Source organism: Osmerus mordax, chromosome 7 (genome assembly GCF_038355195.1).
Source record: "Osmerus mordax isolate fOsmMor3 chromosome 7, fOsmMor3.pri, whole genome shotgun sequence".
Lineage (NCBI taxonomy): Eukaryota > Metazoa > Chordata > Actinopteri > Osmeriformes > Osmeridae > Osmerus > Osmerus mordax.
This window is the reverse complement of record NC_090056.1, coordinates 19,841,744-19,857,835: the sequence shown is the minus strand read 5'-3', so window position 1 is coordinate 19,857,835 and position 16,092 is coordinate 19,841,744. Positions and strand designations below refer to the sequence as shown.

Below are 16,092 nucleotides of genomic sequence, written 5' to 3'. Positions count from 1 at the left end.
CAGCAAGGATCTCGTTCTGTCAGAGAAACACTTTTACACGCCCAGGAGCCTGGGAGACTGGCCAAGTAAGGTGAGGGGGTTACATGATGGTTGTGTGTGGGTTACATGATGTTAGTGTGGGGTCGGGGACTGGGGAAAGAAGATGGCTACTGCAAGTCTCACCTGTGAATTCCTAGAGCAGTCCAACTAATGACGGTGGTACAAGCCAGGGGGTGATGGGACAACCAATCAGACCTGATGTCTGCAAGAGTGGGAGTCGTAGCAGGCAATGACTGTTAATGATTTAGTTTATATGTTTAGTGAACAGGTCAGTTTGAAATCTGTATTTAAAGACTTGCCAACCCGCCATTCAAACTGGAAGACCTTTCACGACCTCTACCAAAAACACTGCTAAAAATAAACTTATTATATATTTTTCTGAATTCCAAAACTATTAAGATCGGCACATGGTTATTTTCTGAGAAAGACAAACAGTTCAGTTTACAGTGCTTGTTTCACTTTCACTATATACGCAATGTCATATAGGTAAACCTACGTATAATTAACGTTTTGGTAAATGGATAATTCTTTGATTTGGATTCTTCGGTAGGCCCAGCGATCTTGCGAATCCAAGTCCAGTTTTGGCAAACTGATGCTAGGCGGCGCCATTCAACTTGGTTCCCGTCTAGACCTTCGTAGTGCGGTGACAGCGGCACGGGGAGCGGTAGAAAATCCTGCAGTATGGCGTCAGGATCTAAGCTACTCCCTTTCCGTTTCTCACCATCACGATTGGCTTTCCCACACATTGCTCATCGACGAATCCCGTTCTATTGGCTTATCAGACTGGCAGTCAGTGTGGTCAAAAGGGAGTTGACGTAATCTTTTCAGTAAATCAAGGAATTCTATCCGTTCTTTTTCGCTTGTGTGCAGATATACGGCCGCCTTTCATCCGAACAGGAAAATAACCTTATCAAGGAGGCACCGAATGCAGTGGAAACCTATATGGTGGCGACTGAAACACAGCTAGGATGGGTATTTTTAATTTAAGTGGACTTTTTGAAAACATTTCTGCCAGCATTCTCTGATAAACTAGATTAGGGATCATTTAAACGCCTAGTATTTTTCGCTGCTTTTGTATGGTGTTGTAGTCGTCGGTGGATCTTCAAAAGTGAGTAATACGGCATTTCTTGAATTCTGTATTGACATAGGCTACTTTAATATGGAGGTGAATCATATTTACACACAATGGTCTCTTATAATGTTTTGGTAGACGATAGCCTATCGCTTTGGGCTTGGGGAGGCATGTGTAACCTTAATACTTGCTGTTTTTTAATCACGCATGTGTCGCGGATTAAAAGCATTATGTCGAACACATTAATGCTTTTATTGTTGTTTATCTGAAACATTCAGTGCATTTGCACGAGGCAATTTGTACCAAATGTCAAGCAAGTTCCAGAATCTGGACAAGTAGTAGGAAGGCGCTTGAGATCGCCAGCCTTGAAAGGATGTCAGGCCGAATCGATAGATGGTTTATGACAGGCACAGTCGATAACATTTCAACATCTGCCTGTATGATTTTAGTGACAAGTTAGTTAGAATCACTTTAGAAAACACTGTTCCAATTTCCTCGAGTGTGGCCCGTCCTGCAACAACAATCTAATCGATGTCGCGAAAGGCAACGGCATCGATAAGGGATTGAAATTCATAGTAGGCTACTAAAATACAAATGTAATTAAGATTTGTTATTTTTGTTTATATAAAGTAAAACGTTGAAATTATTACAACTAGCGTTTGCTGCTTGGTCCTGGCATAGGCCATACTAAATATGGTAGATACAGTTTCATGGGCGTATGCTTTAGCGAGCAGGCTGGCTGACTATAATTAGGCTACAAGATGAAAACATTAGTTTTGTATTTTACAGCTAGTGCTCAATAGTGAAATAATATTACATGAAATGATTGTGTTGAAAACGTAAATGCCTATGTTTGTGCAAAAACGCAAGGCCTAAGTTACGATGCGTCTGTTAGCCTTTAAGCGATGGATCGGCACTACACATTTGATTTAAACAAAAATCATTAAGAATAGGCCTAATTGAATAATTTGTGGATGTTATTAACTATGTTTAAGCATTGTAGCCTACCTCCCATGTACACTAGAGCGTCGCCATATTTACGCAGGCTAAGGCCTGGCTAATACAGTTGCTTTCGCTCCCTTTACAGGCTTGGGATTGATGTAAGGGAATTTTGTCTTATTTATTTTTCGGTGTCATTTGATGTTAAGAAATAATTTTCATCCATGCATACGTCATATTTTTTTCAGGCCTTGTTTTGAATTAACTGATAGATCTGTACTGTTTAGTGTAACCACACACTACTTCTGTGTATTTACAAGCTAATTTGTGTTTATAACGTAGCTGTTTTCTTTCCCCAGGAGGGAAAACTTCGAAACTGTATTAGGGGAGAGTCCTAAACCGCCACCATGTCGGGGGCTTCAGTGAAAGTGGCTGTCAGAGTTCGTCCCTTTAACTCAAGGGAAATGGGAAAGGATTCGAAATGCATCATTCAGATGCAAGGCAACTCCACCAGTAAGTAATATTCAGACACTCTTGCTCTCTCTCTCTCTCTCTCACACACGCACACACCGGCAGAATGTCTGCCCCATGTTGTTCATCCTCAGTGACGGTGTGAGTCGGAGGAGGAGAACAGTAGGAGGAGAACTTGAGAACAGTAGGGTCAGAACCTGTAGAATGAGAACAGGGTGAGAATTCTGATTCTGAACAGAAGGATGAGAACTTGAGAATAGTATTGAAGGGGAAAAGAAGGAAGACAATTTGAGAATGTGAGAAGATGGGGAACAGAAGATGGAGAACAGTATGGTGAGAACTTGAGAACAGATGGGTTAGAACAGTAGGTAGAGAGCAGTAGGATTAGCAGAGCAAACGAACCACAGCTGCTGAACAGCAGTCTGAACAGGGATTCTAAACAACAGCCTCTCAGTTTGGAGTCCTTCCCCTGCCAGAGCTGCATGGCTGGGAGGCTAAGGTGTCAGAAAGGCTAAGCTGGTTCAGACAGGACTGGAGCTGAATGTGCCTGGTCCTGTGTGCTCTCTGGGGGGGTTAACCACTGTTTTCGTCCCAGAGTGACAAGCCTGGTGGATGATGTCAGTGGAGTTCATCCTCGTCTCTCTCTTGTGATCTTTAGCATCTGATTTTGTTTAAAGATACACAACCTTCATTTGCAGTCAGTCACTGTGTAAGCTTGTGTCGTTGGTCTCCTTCGAATAGCACATGATGCCGATTGGTGATTAAGATGGATGTTGTGTGGACACACTTGATATTTTGCTCAAAGCTCGGGTTTGTGTCATCCACACAACATCATGTGTCTTAGTGGCACTGAGCCACAGAAGAGAAATGGTTGGACGGAGATAAACCGGTACTGTAGCTCTTTTGGGGGCGGGGTGAAAGTGAAAGATTAGTTATTGAAGTGGTTTGGAAGTCAGGCTGAAGGAAAGGATGCTTCCAAAAAGACTTTGTCAAAGACAAAACAATTTCCCCAGGAGAGGAAACTGTCTGGATGAAGTTGTGAATCCGGCCTGCCTGTGATTCTTCATGTCCTCCTTTAGAAAACACATTTTTTTTCCTTAAACTGCCATTGAAGGGCAAAACATAACCATTAGGTAAATGTCACACACGTCAGCTCGTGTTTGATGAGCGAGAACGTTTTAGAAACCTGTTCTGTGAACCAGTTTTGGAGTTTATTAGTCTTGGTCGTTTGTCTCATAGCTCATCAGCTGATGTCAGTTTTTGGGTTGAAGGGGGAAAAAGAAATGTATGCAGGAAGGTCACGGACGCTACAATACAGTGTTTATCTAAAATAAAAAAACGGACAAAATCTTGCAGACAAATTAAATTCTCTGCGTTCTTGATTCGAGTGTCGGTGGATTTCAGATGGCTGAGCGGTGAGGGAGTCGGGCTAGTAATCCGAAGGTTGCCAGTTCGATTCCCGGTCATGCCAACTGACGTTGTGTCCTTGGGCAAGGCACTTCACCCTACTTGCCTCGGGGGAATGTCCCTGTACTTACTGTAAGTCGCTCTGGATAAGAGCGTCTGCTAAATGACTAAATGTAAATGTATTTCTGTTGCGGCCTTGACCACGGGGTGGCCGGCATGATGCGGTGGTTTGTAGCAGAGCAGCGGAGGGATATGCAGTGTTTCTGGGGGGGTGGTGAGGCTGCAGTAAGACGGTTCTCACCTCCCGTCACATGGGCAGGTTGCAGAATGGGGAGCTGGCGCTCAGCCCAGCCTGATCAGGCATCCACTGCTGCGAGGCTGTCTCATTAGGATGCTGAGAGATCGTAGCCTGTGTCACACACACACACACACGTGCACATACCAGACACACAGTGCATGCACATGCACATGCACACACACACACACTGTGCACACCCCCGCCTCACACACACACACACAGTGACACAAGGCGCCCTCTCTGTGGGTCATTTTTCAGTTGATTTACATTTCTCTACTGGAGCGTTTCTTCATGACCATCCCCCTGCTGTGTCCAGTCACAACACTCCCTGTTCACCTGTTCCTGTTGTCTTCTGCTTCCTGGGATGGAGGGCGGCTTCAACATGCGGTCAAGGACTCGCAGGCTTGATTGCTCACTTGAATTCATCAATTTTTTGGTTTCTATGGAAACCTCTGTGTCGTAAACTGTACTTTAGAGTGGCTTCAACATTTATTTTGAAAAGTTTAGAGTGAAAATTTTATTTATTTTGGTATGTAGTATGCTATTAGAGATCTTTTGCCATAGTGGTTGGTGCTTACGTGCCGTAAGATCCCCACATGTGCTTGTGGATGTATCAGGTCACATCTTATTTGTTATCATGTCCAAGGAATTTCTATAGATCTGCCCTAAATCAAACCTAATCTCAGAAGAAGGAAAACAGCTGGAGTTGTACAGCACTGTGTTTTGAAAAGACAGATTTACTGTCTGGAATTTCCCCATCGAATCATTTGGAGACACTTGTTACCCTGGTCACTTTTCAGCCTCTCGGATCTTGTTCTCGCTACTGTGGGGAGGGGAGTCAGTTGGCTGAGCGGTGAGGGAATCGGGTTAGTAATCCGAAGGTTGCCAGTTCGATTCCCGGTCAAGCCAACTGACGTTGTGTCCTTGGGTAAGGCACTTCACCCTACTTGCCTTGGGGGAATGTCCCTGTACTTACTGTAAGTCGCTCTGGATAAGAGCGTCTGCTAAATGACTAAATGTAAATGTACTGTCTGGAATTTCCCCATCGAATCATTTGGAGACACTTGTTACCCTGGTCACTTTTCAGCCTCTCGGATCTTGTTCTCGCTACTGTGTGTGAGAAATGACAGTAACCTCTGTTGTTCAAAGGAGACAGAGAGAGCTGTCAGCTTCATGTTACGTGTCTGTAAAGATGGCTGGACAGCTTGCTTAGAACAGCTGTTTAAACCGGGTTGTGTCACACCCCTTATTGTTTTCATTCGCCCAAGGGCAGTGTGTGTGCGTACCTGTGTGTGTGTGTGTGGGTGTGTAGCAAGGGGCCAGGCTACACCCTAACCCCTTTGCCCTCTACTTCGAGAGGGGTAGCCTTTCAACGATGGGGATAGAGGAGGTGGTAAATTGATTACTGGGCGAACAGCGAATCCTGGTTCTCTGAGAGCATGGAGGACCTGATACAGGCCTCCCAGCGCAGCCCCTCATGGCATACCAGAGCCAATGTCATTAGAGGGAGATGGAGGGAGGGTGTAAGTGGTGCTGCCTGATGTAACGTCCTCTCTCTGGACGAGGAGCCCTGGGTGGAGACCACAGCCTGGCCCTCCTTCCAGCATGATCCTGGTGTGTTGAGCAGTCGCGGGGGTACACACACACACACACAATTGCACATACACTCACACACACGTACACACACACACAGGCCCCTGGGTCATTACGTAACCTGCTGTGTTATTTTTCTCCACTCAACCGAACCTGAGAATAAGGCTCATGTATGAAGTAGTCACAGCAGTGTTGAGCAAGTATCCGTGTGTGTTAGCGCGAGAGGCTAACCAGGCTAACTGGGATGTTAGGAGCCTCTATGTTAGCGCGAGAGGCTAACCAGGCTAACTGGGATGTTAGGCGCCTCTATGTTAGCGCGAGAGGCTAACCAGGCTAACTGGGATGTTAGGAGCCTCTATGTTAGTGTGACAGGCTAACCAGGCTAACTGGGATGTTAGGAGCCTCTATGTTAGTGTGACAGGCTAACCAGGCTAACTGGGATATTAGGAGCCTCTATGTTAGTGTGACAGGCTAACCAGGCTAACTGGGATGTTAGGAGCCTCTATGTTAGCGCGAGAGGCTAACCAGGCTAACTGGGATGTTAGGAGCCTCTATGTTAGTGTGACAGGCTAACCAGGCTAACTGGGATGTTAGGAGCCTCTATGTTAGTGTGACAGGCTAACCAGGCTAACTGGGATGTTAGGAGCCTCTATGTTAGCGCGAGAGGCTAACCAGGCTAACTTGGATGTCAAGAGCCTCTCTGTGTCTCGTTGGATTCACATGTCTTTGGTTCCTTTCAGTTTCACTGTCCAATCATCGACAGAGATACTGGTAGAGAGCGAATGTGTTGAGCTCCATGGGTCCATATTTATATGAATAATGTTTGTATGGTTACGCTTCTAAGCATTTGACAAACTGCTCAGTGGTGAGTTTGTAGTCATGCCTTCACACATTCTTTTTGTTGAGTCGAACCTGTTGAGGGTTAGAATCTGTGGATGCAATGTGTAAAGATGTGTAGTAGAGGGTCCACTCCGGTCGAAACTCTTTTGTCTTTATCTGCTGATAACGTTCCGCTGAGTTTCCTTCAACTGAGTTCAGGATGGATTTTGACCTTTTGATGGGGAAAAAACCAACAAACCCAAATTCCACTGGGACCGACTGAACAAAGCCCTGAGAGGGATAGCGAGAGGGCCTGACTGAGATAACCAAGACGTCAATCAAATCCAGCTCCACTGATATAGGCTAGATGGCGGGTTGTTGAAAGAAGTACGATACAATACGATACGATTAACTTTATTGTCCCGCTCAGGGAAATTTGTCTTGGTCTCTGTGGTGCGTCATAAATGCCTTGACAGTCACAATAACAACAAACAATACATCCTCAGCCAAACATTATCAACAGTTACATAACAGTATTACACATATCCCATAACAAAACACATACATACACCTCATAATAATACATGCTAAAAGATCACCGTAATAAAGGCACTATAAAAATTATTACATAAGTAGATAGACAGACAGAGGAAAAAGAGAGGCAGAGAGAGAGAGGCAGAGAGAGAGAGAGGCAGAGAGAGAGAGGGAGAGGCAGAGAGAGAGAGAGGCAGAGAGAGAGAGAGGCAGAGAGAGAAAGAAAAAAGAGGAGATGACGACAAAAGCCAGGGTGATTTCCGGCGCCACGGTTTGGGCTAAGGGAAGGTCATGCTACCGCTGAGTCTTCCACAGACGTGGGCGGCTGACCTGATTATGGCCGCTAATCCTGGAGCTGGCCTGAGGTCTTCCCAGCTCTGAACCCTAATCCCCCAGGCCCTCACAGGTGCTAAGCACACACCCTCTCTGGGTGTTACCTCCCACTCCACACTGATCCCAGGCTGGCGTTGTTTAGACGTGGGACTGACGCACATTTGCAGTAGTTGAAGAGCATACACAGGTTCCAGACCGGGTCCCTAATGAGGTGAGCAGACAGACAGAGACAGTCTGTCTGGAAGTAAATGTAATTAAACCTGTGACTGTTTTTTTTACACCTTTAATCATTGTTGTTCATCTGTATTTCATGAATTTAACTGAGGAGTACTGTATAAATGCAGCATACCTGCCTAGCAACCAGGCAAGCCTGTCTCAGTCTATAACACATCTTTTCGACAGCCCCAGGAAGCCATTACACCGTCCCTGGTGATCGCATGCCATTCACTCTCATGATGGAGGACACCTCAAGCACGCAATACTTCCATACTGGACTAAACATTCTGCTTCAGGGAAACTGATTTAAGGATATAGCACTTAGTTTTTAGCCTATTCGCTTCATGTTAAAACCTTGTTGAAGAAAAGGACCTTGACATTGTATTTATTTTGCTTAGTCATTGGTATCGGATAATAGTTTGTTGAAGGGCTGGTACTTGTAAGAGAAGCCGTGCAGTAAACTACCGAGAGTAACGATACATGATCTTTCGCACACAAAAGCCTATTAATAAACTGCTGGACTCTGCACACCGCTGTTTCACCTCTAAAGACGTCTGCCAGTTGTGGTTTTCTCACTCGTCACCTCTCTCCTCCAGTGTTATCTTCTACTGCGTTTCAGTTTCAGTTTGACACAGTGCTTTGTTAAGACTGAAGATTTTCCCTCAGAGAACGGCTTCCACGAACCATGTCCTCAATCTAACAAGGACCACAGCCTATAGCCATCTTGAAATAGTAACCCAAACTTTGGTTTTGGTTCTACAGCCCACAAGTCCCACCTCCACTAAGCTCCTCCTTCCTCTCAGTTCTCTTTCCAAAGTCAAAACCTCGATGAGTCAAGTATTTTTTTATTTATTTTTTGCTACATATTTCTCTGACTGACATCATGACTCGTAATGTGTTGCAGATGTGTCTTGAAGTTTAAGACACTAATAAAATAAGGATCAGTAAAGTTGCTGTGATGCTTTCTCAAGTTCCCCTTTTATGGATACAGTGTGTATTATCCTGAGAGAAAAATATAAGTTCCTTGCACTTGGATATCCATGATATTTGTGTTTTTGTCCAAAAGGGGAACCGTAACCAAATCTCTCTGGTTTTAGTGACTGTGCCAAACCAACAATGTACAAAACAAGCTAAAACTAAAGCCTACAACAGACATGTAAATTGAGTAAACTGTTTATAAATAAATGAATATAAATTGCGATTTCTGATGCTCCTCAAACTGAGGCCATGCACAGGACAATCAGCTGATAGGAATCTCCTATCAGCTGATAGGAATCTCCTATCAGCTGATAGGAATCTCCAATCAGCTGATAGGAATCTCCTATCAGCTGATAGGAATCTCCAATCAGCTGATAGGAGATTCCTATCAGCTGATTGGAATCTCCTCTCTGTCCCAGGGTTAAATTCAGTGGTACACAGTGGTCATGCGTTATACAAATCGTACAAATTGATTATCATCATAATATTGCATCCGTTCTTGTCTACCTATCTACACTGGCACAGTGATGGAGAGGGTGATGGAGAGGGTGATGGAGAGCCATCATTTCAATGTTCACCTTTCAGAGGTTATTTTCCAATAATGGGTTGGTGGCAGTTTAGTTTCCACCTCAGTATTTTGAGTATGCTAGCACTTCCCACTGTTTGTGTGTCTTTGGGTGCATTTTGTGGCTTGCTGTGTGTTCCTTCCTGCAGAGGGGGAGGAGTAGAAGGAAATGGAGGAGCAGAGAGAGGAGGAGGGAAATGGAGGAGCAGAGAGTGGAGGAGGGAGATGGAGGAGCAGAGAGAGAAGGGAGATGGAGGAGCAGAGAGTGGAGGGAGATGGAGAAGCAGAGAGTGGAGGGAGATGGAGGAGCAGAGAGAGAAGGGAGATGGAGGAGCAGAGAGAGAAGGGAGATGGAGGAGCAGAGAGAGAAGGGAGATGGAAGAGCAGAGAGAGAAGGGAGAGCAGAGAGAGAAGGGAGATGGAAGAGCAGAGAGAGAAGGGAGATGGAGGAGCAGAGAGAGAAGGGAGATGGAAGAGCAGAGAGAAGGGAGATGGAAGAGCAGAGAGAGAAGGGAGATGGAAGAGCAGAGAGAGAAGGGAGATGGAGGAGCAGAGAGAGAAGGGAGATGGAAGAGCAGAGAGAGAAGGGAGATGGAGGAGCAGAGAGTGGAGGCAGGGGAGGGAGGAGCAGAGAGTGGAGGCGGGGGAGGGAGGGAGATGGAGGAGCAGAGAGTGGAGGCGGGGGAGGGAGGAGCAGAGAGTGGAGGCGGGAAATGGAGGAGCAGAGAGTGGAGGCGGGGGAGGGGAAGCAGCTACCATGCAGCAGCGTCGGGAGAGAGTCGGTGAAAGTGGTGAAGGGGCGGCGGTCACGTGCGGGAGAGCGTGAGGACACGACACATCTGAGCTACCGAAAAAGATGAGGCTTCTGCCGGCGTCGCAGGTTCCCCTCCCCCCTCCCCGTTCACAACACGCTCAGGAGTGGAGGAGAGACCGAGACAGAGAGATGATGTACACTCGCTGACCCGACCTCTGGCGAAGGTGGTTGTTGTTGTCTTGTCGTCTCGGCGCCTTCCCCCTCTCCCGAGATGGATGTTTAACCCTCGTGCTGCCTTCGGGTCACATGACCCAAAGGTTCATAAGAACCATCGTTGTGTTTACCCAATTTTACCCAATACAAAAACAAATAAAAATAATTTTCTTTTAACCTTCGCAATGTGGGGGGTCTGAGACAGCCCAACGGTTCACTTTGTTTTTGTATGCGGTAAAGTTGTCGCAATACGACGGTGGGTCACAACGACTGATGGGTCAGAATGACCCGAAGAGAACACAAAGGGTTAACAGTTCCTTCTCCCAAGTAGGATGGTATCCTTTTGGCTGCTGGACTCCAGCCAAAACAGATCCATTAGGTTTATTAATATTACTGGAGATGAAGCCCAAAGTCCCTCTCCATGCCTGACATGTTAGTGCAGCACAGTACACGAGTCCTGTGAAATCCCTGAATCCCTCCGACTGGACGGTTCATCGAGTTTAGCATGAGACGGACCACGAGTCAGAAAAGTGTGTGTGCTCGTCTGTCTGTGTGTTTTGTGTGATTGTACAAGTGTGTTTTATATGTGCGATTGTATGAATGTCTCTATATCCTTGCAGACGTGCAGTTTGGGTAATGGGAAAGACGAGCATGGCTAGGAGACGCGTTTGTCCGAAAACAAACGTGATCCAAACTGGCGTGAGGATGAAACTGTATTGAAGGGTGCAGAGCTGTATGGGACACACTCTCTAATGTACTTACAGCATTCTGCATTCTATAACAGCATGGAGAAGGTGGCTTACTGTTGGAATCGTTTGCATTCCGATATCAATCTGATGTTCCAATCCAACGCTCAATGTTCTATTTAAGTCAACACCATTAGAAGTGTTGCCATGTTTCTCCTGCAGAGTCTCTGTACTCACAGTTCTCTCCCAGCTCCATCCTTCTATCCTTGCAAGACAGCTGAATTCATGAGACCACGCAAGCATCCATCTTGCCAAGCTCCAAGTTATCCATCTGTGCCCGAACCGCAGTGGTTCCTCAGTCCTGTGAGGAACTACTGGCAGATACAGGCATAGTTCAAGTTAGCCCATGATAGGCGAGGATAGATAGTTCATCCAATCACCTGCCAAGTATTTTTTTTCTTCAACTTTCCACACAAAGAACTGGGAAGTCTCCAAGAACGACTTCCCAGATGGGTATGTAACAAACCCTCCAGCGAGTCGGTTCACCCATCCTCCTCCTCCCGCAGCTCCCTGACGACGCGAGTTGGAGCTCAGGCCTCAGAATGGTGTGTTTTTGTACTTGAGGTCGGGACCCTGCCTACTCCTTTCCCGTTCTGGCCTGCTACCCAGGACTGGTGGAACGAGCACTGCACTTTCCCACAGCTAGTCCTGAATTTGGGTTCAGTCCTGAGCCCCAGCCCCAGCCCCAGCCCTAGCCCTGTTCTTCTCCCAGGCACTGGTGTCTCCCTGGCCTCCCCCAGACCCAGAGAGCTGAATGAGGGAGGCTAGCGGGAGAGCTTTGTAGTCCAGGCACGACCAGCTGGTGGGACACCATGCTCTCTGTGGATCATTCATGAGACAGGGATGGAGGGAGGGTAGAAAGGGTGAAAAGTAGGGAGAGAGAATGAGAAAGTACGAGAGATGGTGATTGGTTCCCTGGAACCTCTGCCTTGGAAATACGTCTGTCTCATGCTGCTCAGCTGGGCTAATACCTTACAGCTAATTGAGATTACACGCACACACAGACACACGCACGCCCACTCACACTGAGTTTGTCATTTCCACCGGCCACAGGGGAGATAAACACTAGATAAAAGGTTCTAGTCAGGAGATAAGACTTCTGTTGTCAATATTTGGGCTTCCTGAGAGTATACTATTCTCTAACTCGTTTGAAAAACACTTTATTAGCACTTTTAATTTAAGAATTTACCATATTGTCATGTGAGAGACTGTTGTGTTTATGAACATCAATGTTTCAAGCAAGGCGCTCAAGAGAGGCAGACTTTCTCTCAGTAGAAGCTAGCTGAGTAAACACCCTCCTCCCTTTGTAAAATGAATGTCTGCTGAGAGACCATCATTAGTGTTAGCCATACAAACCTTCTGTGTCTGTGTGGCCCATGGTAACAAGGTCAACCATGGGATGGAGATGGAAATCCAGTTTATGATTCTGTAAAATCTCTCAACCAATCTAAGCGATGCGTTCCCACATTGCAGTGAAGACCGGCAAGTGTGATTTACTATTTCCCTGCAGAACCAACAACATACTGTGCAGGTCTTGCACCACTTTTTACGCAAATATTTATTTGTCTTCTGTGTTTGTGTGGTAGTATATATGCATAATGTTAACTTAGTCTTTTTTCTTAACGTTTTCAAACAAATGTATTTGTGCCTAAGACTTAGTAAGTACAGTAGGCCTACTGTACTTACTGGCCCCTCCAAAGTCATTTTGGGAATGAGACCTCTTGCCTTGGCTGTGCTCTCTGACAGACAGTTTAACCTGCGCAGGCTGATGTTTGGAAAGCTTTCCAGGACAAGTAGCTAATTTTAAAATGGGACAAGCTTCAGTGTAAATAGGTGCACTATGTCTTGGTGAGTGAAGTTGAGGCCTCTCCCATGGTTTATCCAGGAACCCTGCTAGCTTGTAAAAACATTTGATAAACCAAAGATTGTATCTCACAAAACCCAGATGCAAGTGTTTTTTAAGATACATATCTAAAATACAATCATCTTTCCCTGACTGTTCTTGAATAAAAATGTCCCTTTTTAAATAATGTATGTGGATTTAATCTCCATATCCCTTTAATAGACTTATTTTTTTTAAATTATATTACATGCTTTCATCATTAACAGTTTTGCGGGCTAGGATGCCAGTTCGTAACACTGTCAGGGTTTTGCAGTAGCCTGCCCTGCCCCCCTCACACTACACGGGAAGCGGTAGGAAAGACCTTTGATCTTTGGCAAGGCACCTGCTCGAGGGAGGAAGGGAAGGGAGAGAGCTGCTCCAGGAGAATGTGTGCCTCTCGGGAGCACAGATGAAACGTAGATATTTCCTACTCTTCTAAGACGGGATCATGTAAAATCACCTGAACACTATGCCGTTATGGTACAGCCGGTAAGCTGGTTGTAGGCCTATTTGTGTACGAGACGGCTTCCTTGTCCCCTTGATTTCACTTCACGTATGCTCCTCCTCCCGCTTAGTGATTTAGAAATTATGCAAATAAAGTTTCATGGTCATATTTCACAACGTCAGCTTAAAAAATAAATACATTTTACTGTTGTCCTTTTTTTTTCCATGGGACGAGTTGGTGCATTCATGCATGTCAGTACCTTAGTTGCAAGGCCAGTGAGTGTACCCCTCGCTATTGTCGTTTTCTATGGAGCTGGTGAATGTAACCTTGCTGGCGCTGCACGTTCTCTCTCTGGTGGCTTCTAGAATCCTCTCCGCGACCTCTCTGTCACCGTCCAGGACCGTCTGTCCAAGCTGCTATGGCAGAGCCCACTCGAGCGCTAGCGCTAACCAGTTTGTCAAACTCTACTATGTTTAGGGAGCCAGTCCTGTGGGTTTGGGTTAGCTGTTTTGAAGCCTTGTTTCGATTTTTTTTTACGGGATGATGAGGATGATAATGGATAATATTCATGAAATATTTTAAGGTTAAACGGGTTAGATTTGACCCGAAGTCAATTGGAGTATGTTAGGACCCTGTGAACATACGCTCCGATGTGTAGCGCGTTAGATTGTACTGTCGGCAATGTGTAGCGTTAACTTTGTGGCGCTCGCTTGTGTAGTGCACCTTGTGTAACGCTAGCTTCAGTAGCGCTAGCTTCTGCAGGCAGTGCCTGTGGGATGCCAGGAGACGGGACTGTCCTCGGGAGTTCTTTGTGGCCAGAAGTGAAGCGGTGTGTAGCGGAAAGTTTGGGTCGTCTGAACTCCACCCATTCCTTCCTGTCTGTCAGTGGTGCTTCTCCTTTCGACATGGGTAGGACCAAAAGCCATCTGCTGCAGTATAAATAGACAGCACTCAAGGTTCAGCACCTGGCTTTCAGACCAAGACTTGGACTCACTACCCCAGGGGTTTTCAGACAAATAGAAAGACAACCACACCTACTATCAACCCCACACCCACCCCAAAAAACCCAACCCAATTTAGTTTAGTGTTCCCTCACAAAAGAGGCTTCTCTCCCAGCTGCTGCTACGACCAGTGTTTGGCAACCTGTATTATACTGTAACCTAAAACAAGGCCACGGCTGGTTTCAGAGGAAATTGTGCCGATGCATTAACAGCTGTGCAACCAGATTAAAACGAAAGTCTGGGTCAAAACGCCACGGCGTCGTGTAACACCATGACTTCCTTTGTGTTGTTGTCACAGTAATTTAGGTCATTGCATCCGTGGATGATCCAATGTCAAGTTTGTAGCTTTTCACCGTCATGGTAGAGATAAGATCCTCTTTATGATACTCTTCGTAGCGCCTGCCTGGCCTGTTATCTACGTGTTTATACAGACTGCGCCAACACAGCACGCACGAGAAGGGGGGGAAATGCCGCTGACCCCAGTCGCCCCGCAAATCCAAAAGAGTCTGAGCCATAGAAAAGGTCCCCGTTATATTGATGAACGAGGCAAAGCAAAACGGCAACGAGGGGGTTATCGCGAGGCTGTGTGAGTGAAAAGGGTCGTTGTCTACGGCAGAGGGGAACAGGACACATAAAGGCTTGTCATAACAGATGACCTCATGTATTGTGTGGGCTCTTTAGTGTGCCCCTGGCTCTGGGTCCCCATGCATTGTCTTGGATCTTCCTGTGTTTGGATTTTTCCTTCCTCCTCTTCTTTCCTCTCCTATAACCCAGAAGTGTCGTGTGTTTGCCGTTTGTAACTAACACGTACAAGCTTATGCCTACGAGTTGATCATAAAAAAAGATTCACATTTAAAAACAATCCTAAGCCTATGTGAACTATACAGATCCTTTTATTAAGTAACGTAAAACAATCATTTGCTGCCAGTATTTATAGCCTATGTCGTGAACATAGGACTTAATTCTCATTTGGCTTTAGATTATCTTTTTTATTTTATTATTTTAAGGAGGAATAGTGTTCCTCTGTAAGGGGAGAATGACGTGAGTCGTTTTCTAAGTGGCTGCAGATCCGTGTGAACTCCATGTCTCCCCCTAGAGTTGCAGTAATTACTCTGAAGTAATGACTCACCTAATGAATTAGAAACCTCAGCGTGCAATTAACATTAAGGGGATTAAAGTTGGCCATAGTCTGAGGTGTTGCCCTAAAGACAAAGTTTATAATATCAGAAATATGAGCGGTTGGTGTGACGTGATCTAATGGTTAGATAATCTTCAGGCCTCAAAACCCAGACCGTGGGAGGAAGGCTTTTCAGAGCGTCTATTGTTGTCCGCGCGTGATCGGCATCGTTTTGCATGTTTGTTTTCTGGAATTGAAATACGTTTAGTAATGGATAATCCACAATGAGCTGGCTATTGAATTATTTTGAAAACCTGGCACAGAGGTGTAAAACTCTGTCCTGAGACAAAGCCAGTCGATACAAGTGCCTTGGCCAAGCCTTGTTTGTAAGGGCTTTTAACGTACTCGGTGCTAGCATGCGCTGCTGTACTGCTCCCACGGAGCCGAGACAGATCCCATGACACAGTTTCTGTTTCTGTAGACGTGCGTCTTGTGTTTTGGCCACGACGCTCTCAGCTGCTTGACGGGGCAAGTGGTCAGGCGCTCGTTTTAGCTCCCGTCGGATTGAGCGCCGGCCAGTGAGAACCGTAGCACCTGTGCCTTCAGCCCCTGTGACCCCACATCCAGGCAGCCTCCGCCAAACAGATTGAGAACAGCTTGCAGTGTGTCA

General features: G+C 45.9%; 1 protein-coding gene across 1 annotated transcript in view; it reads left to right on the top strand.

The window, feature by feature from the left end:
* Window positions 1-944: 944 nt before the first annotated feature.
* Window positions 945-16,092, top strand: part of kif1b (kinesin family member 1B) — a 70,696-nt gene continuing 55,548 nt past the window's right edge. The window contains 2 exon segments of the mRNA XM_067240597.1: window positions 945-1,147; window positions 2,410-2,563. Coding sequence (XP_067096698.1) covers window positions 2,458-2,563 — 106 coding nt within the window. The 5' untranslated portion in view covers window positions 945-1,147; window positions 2,410-2,457.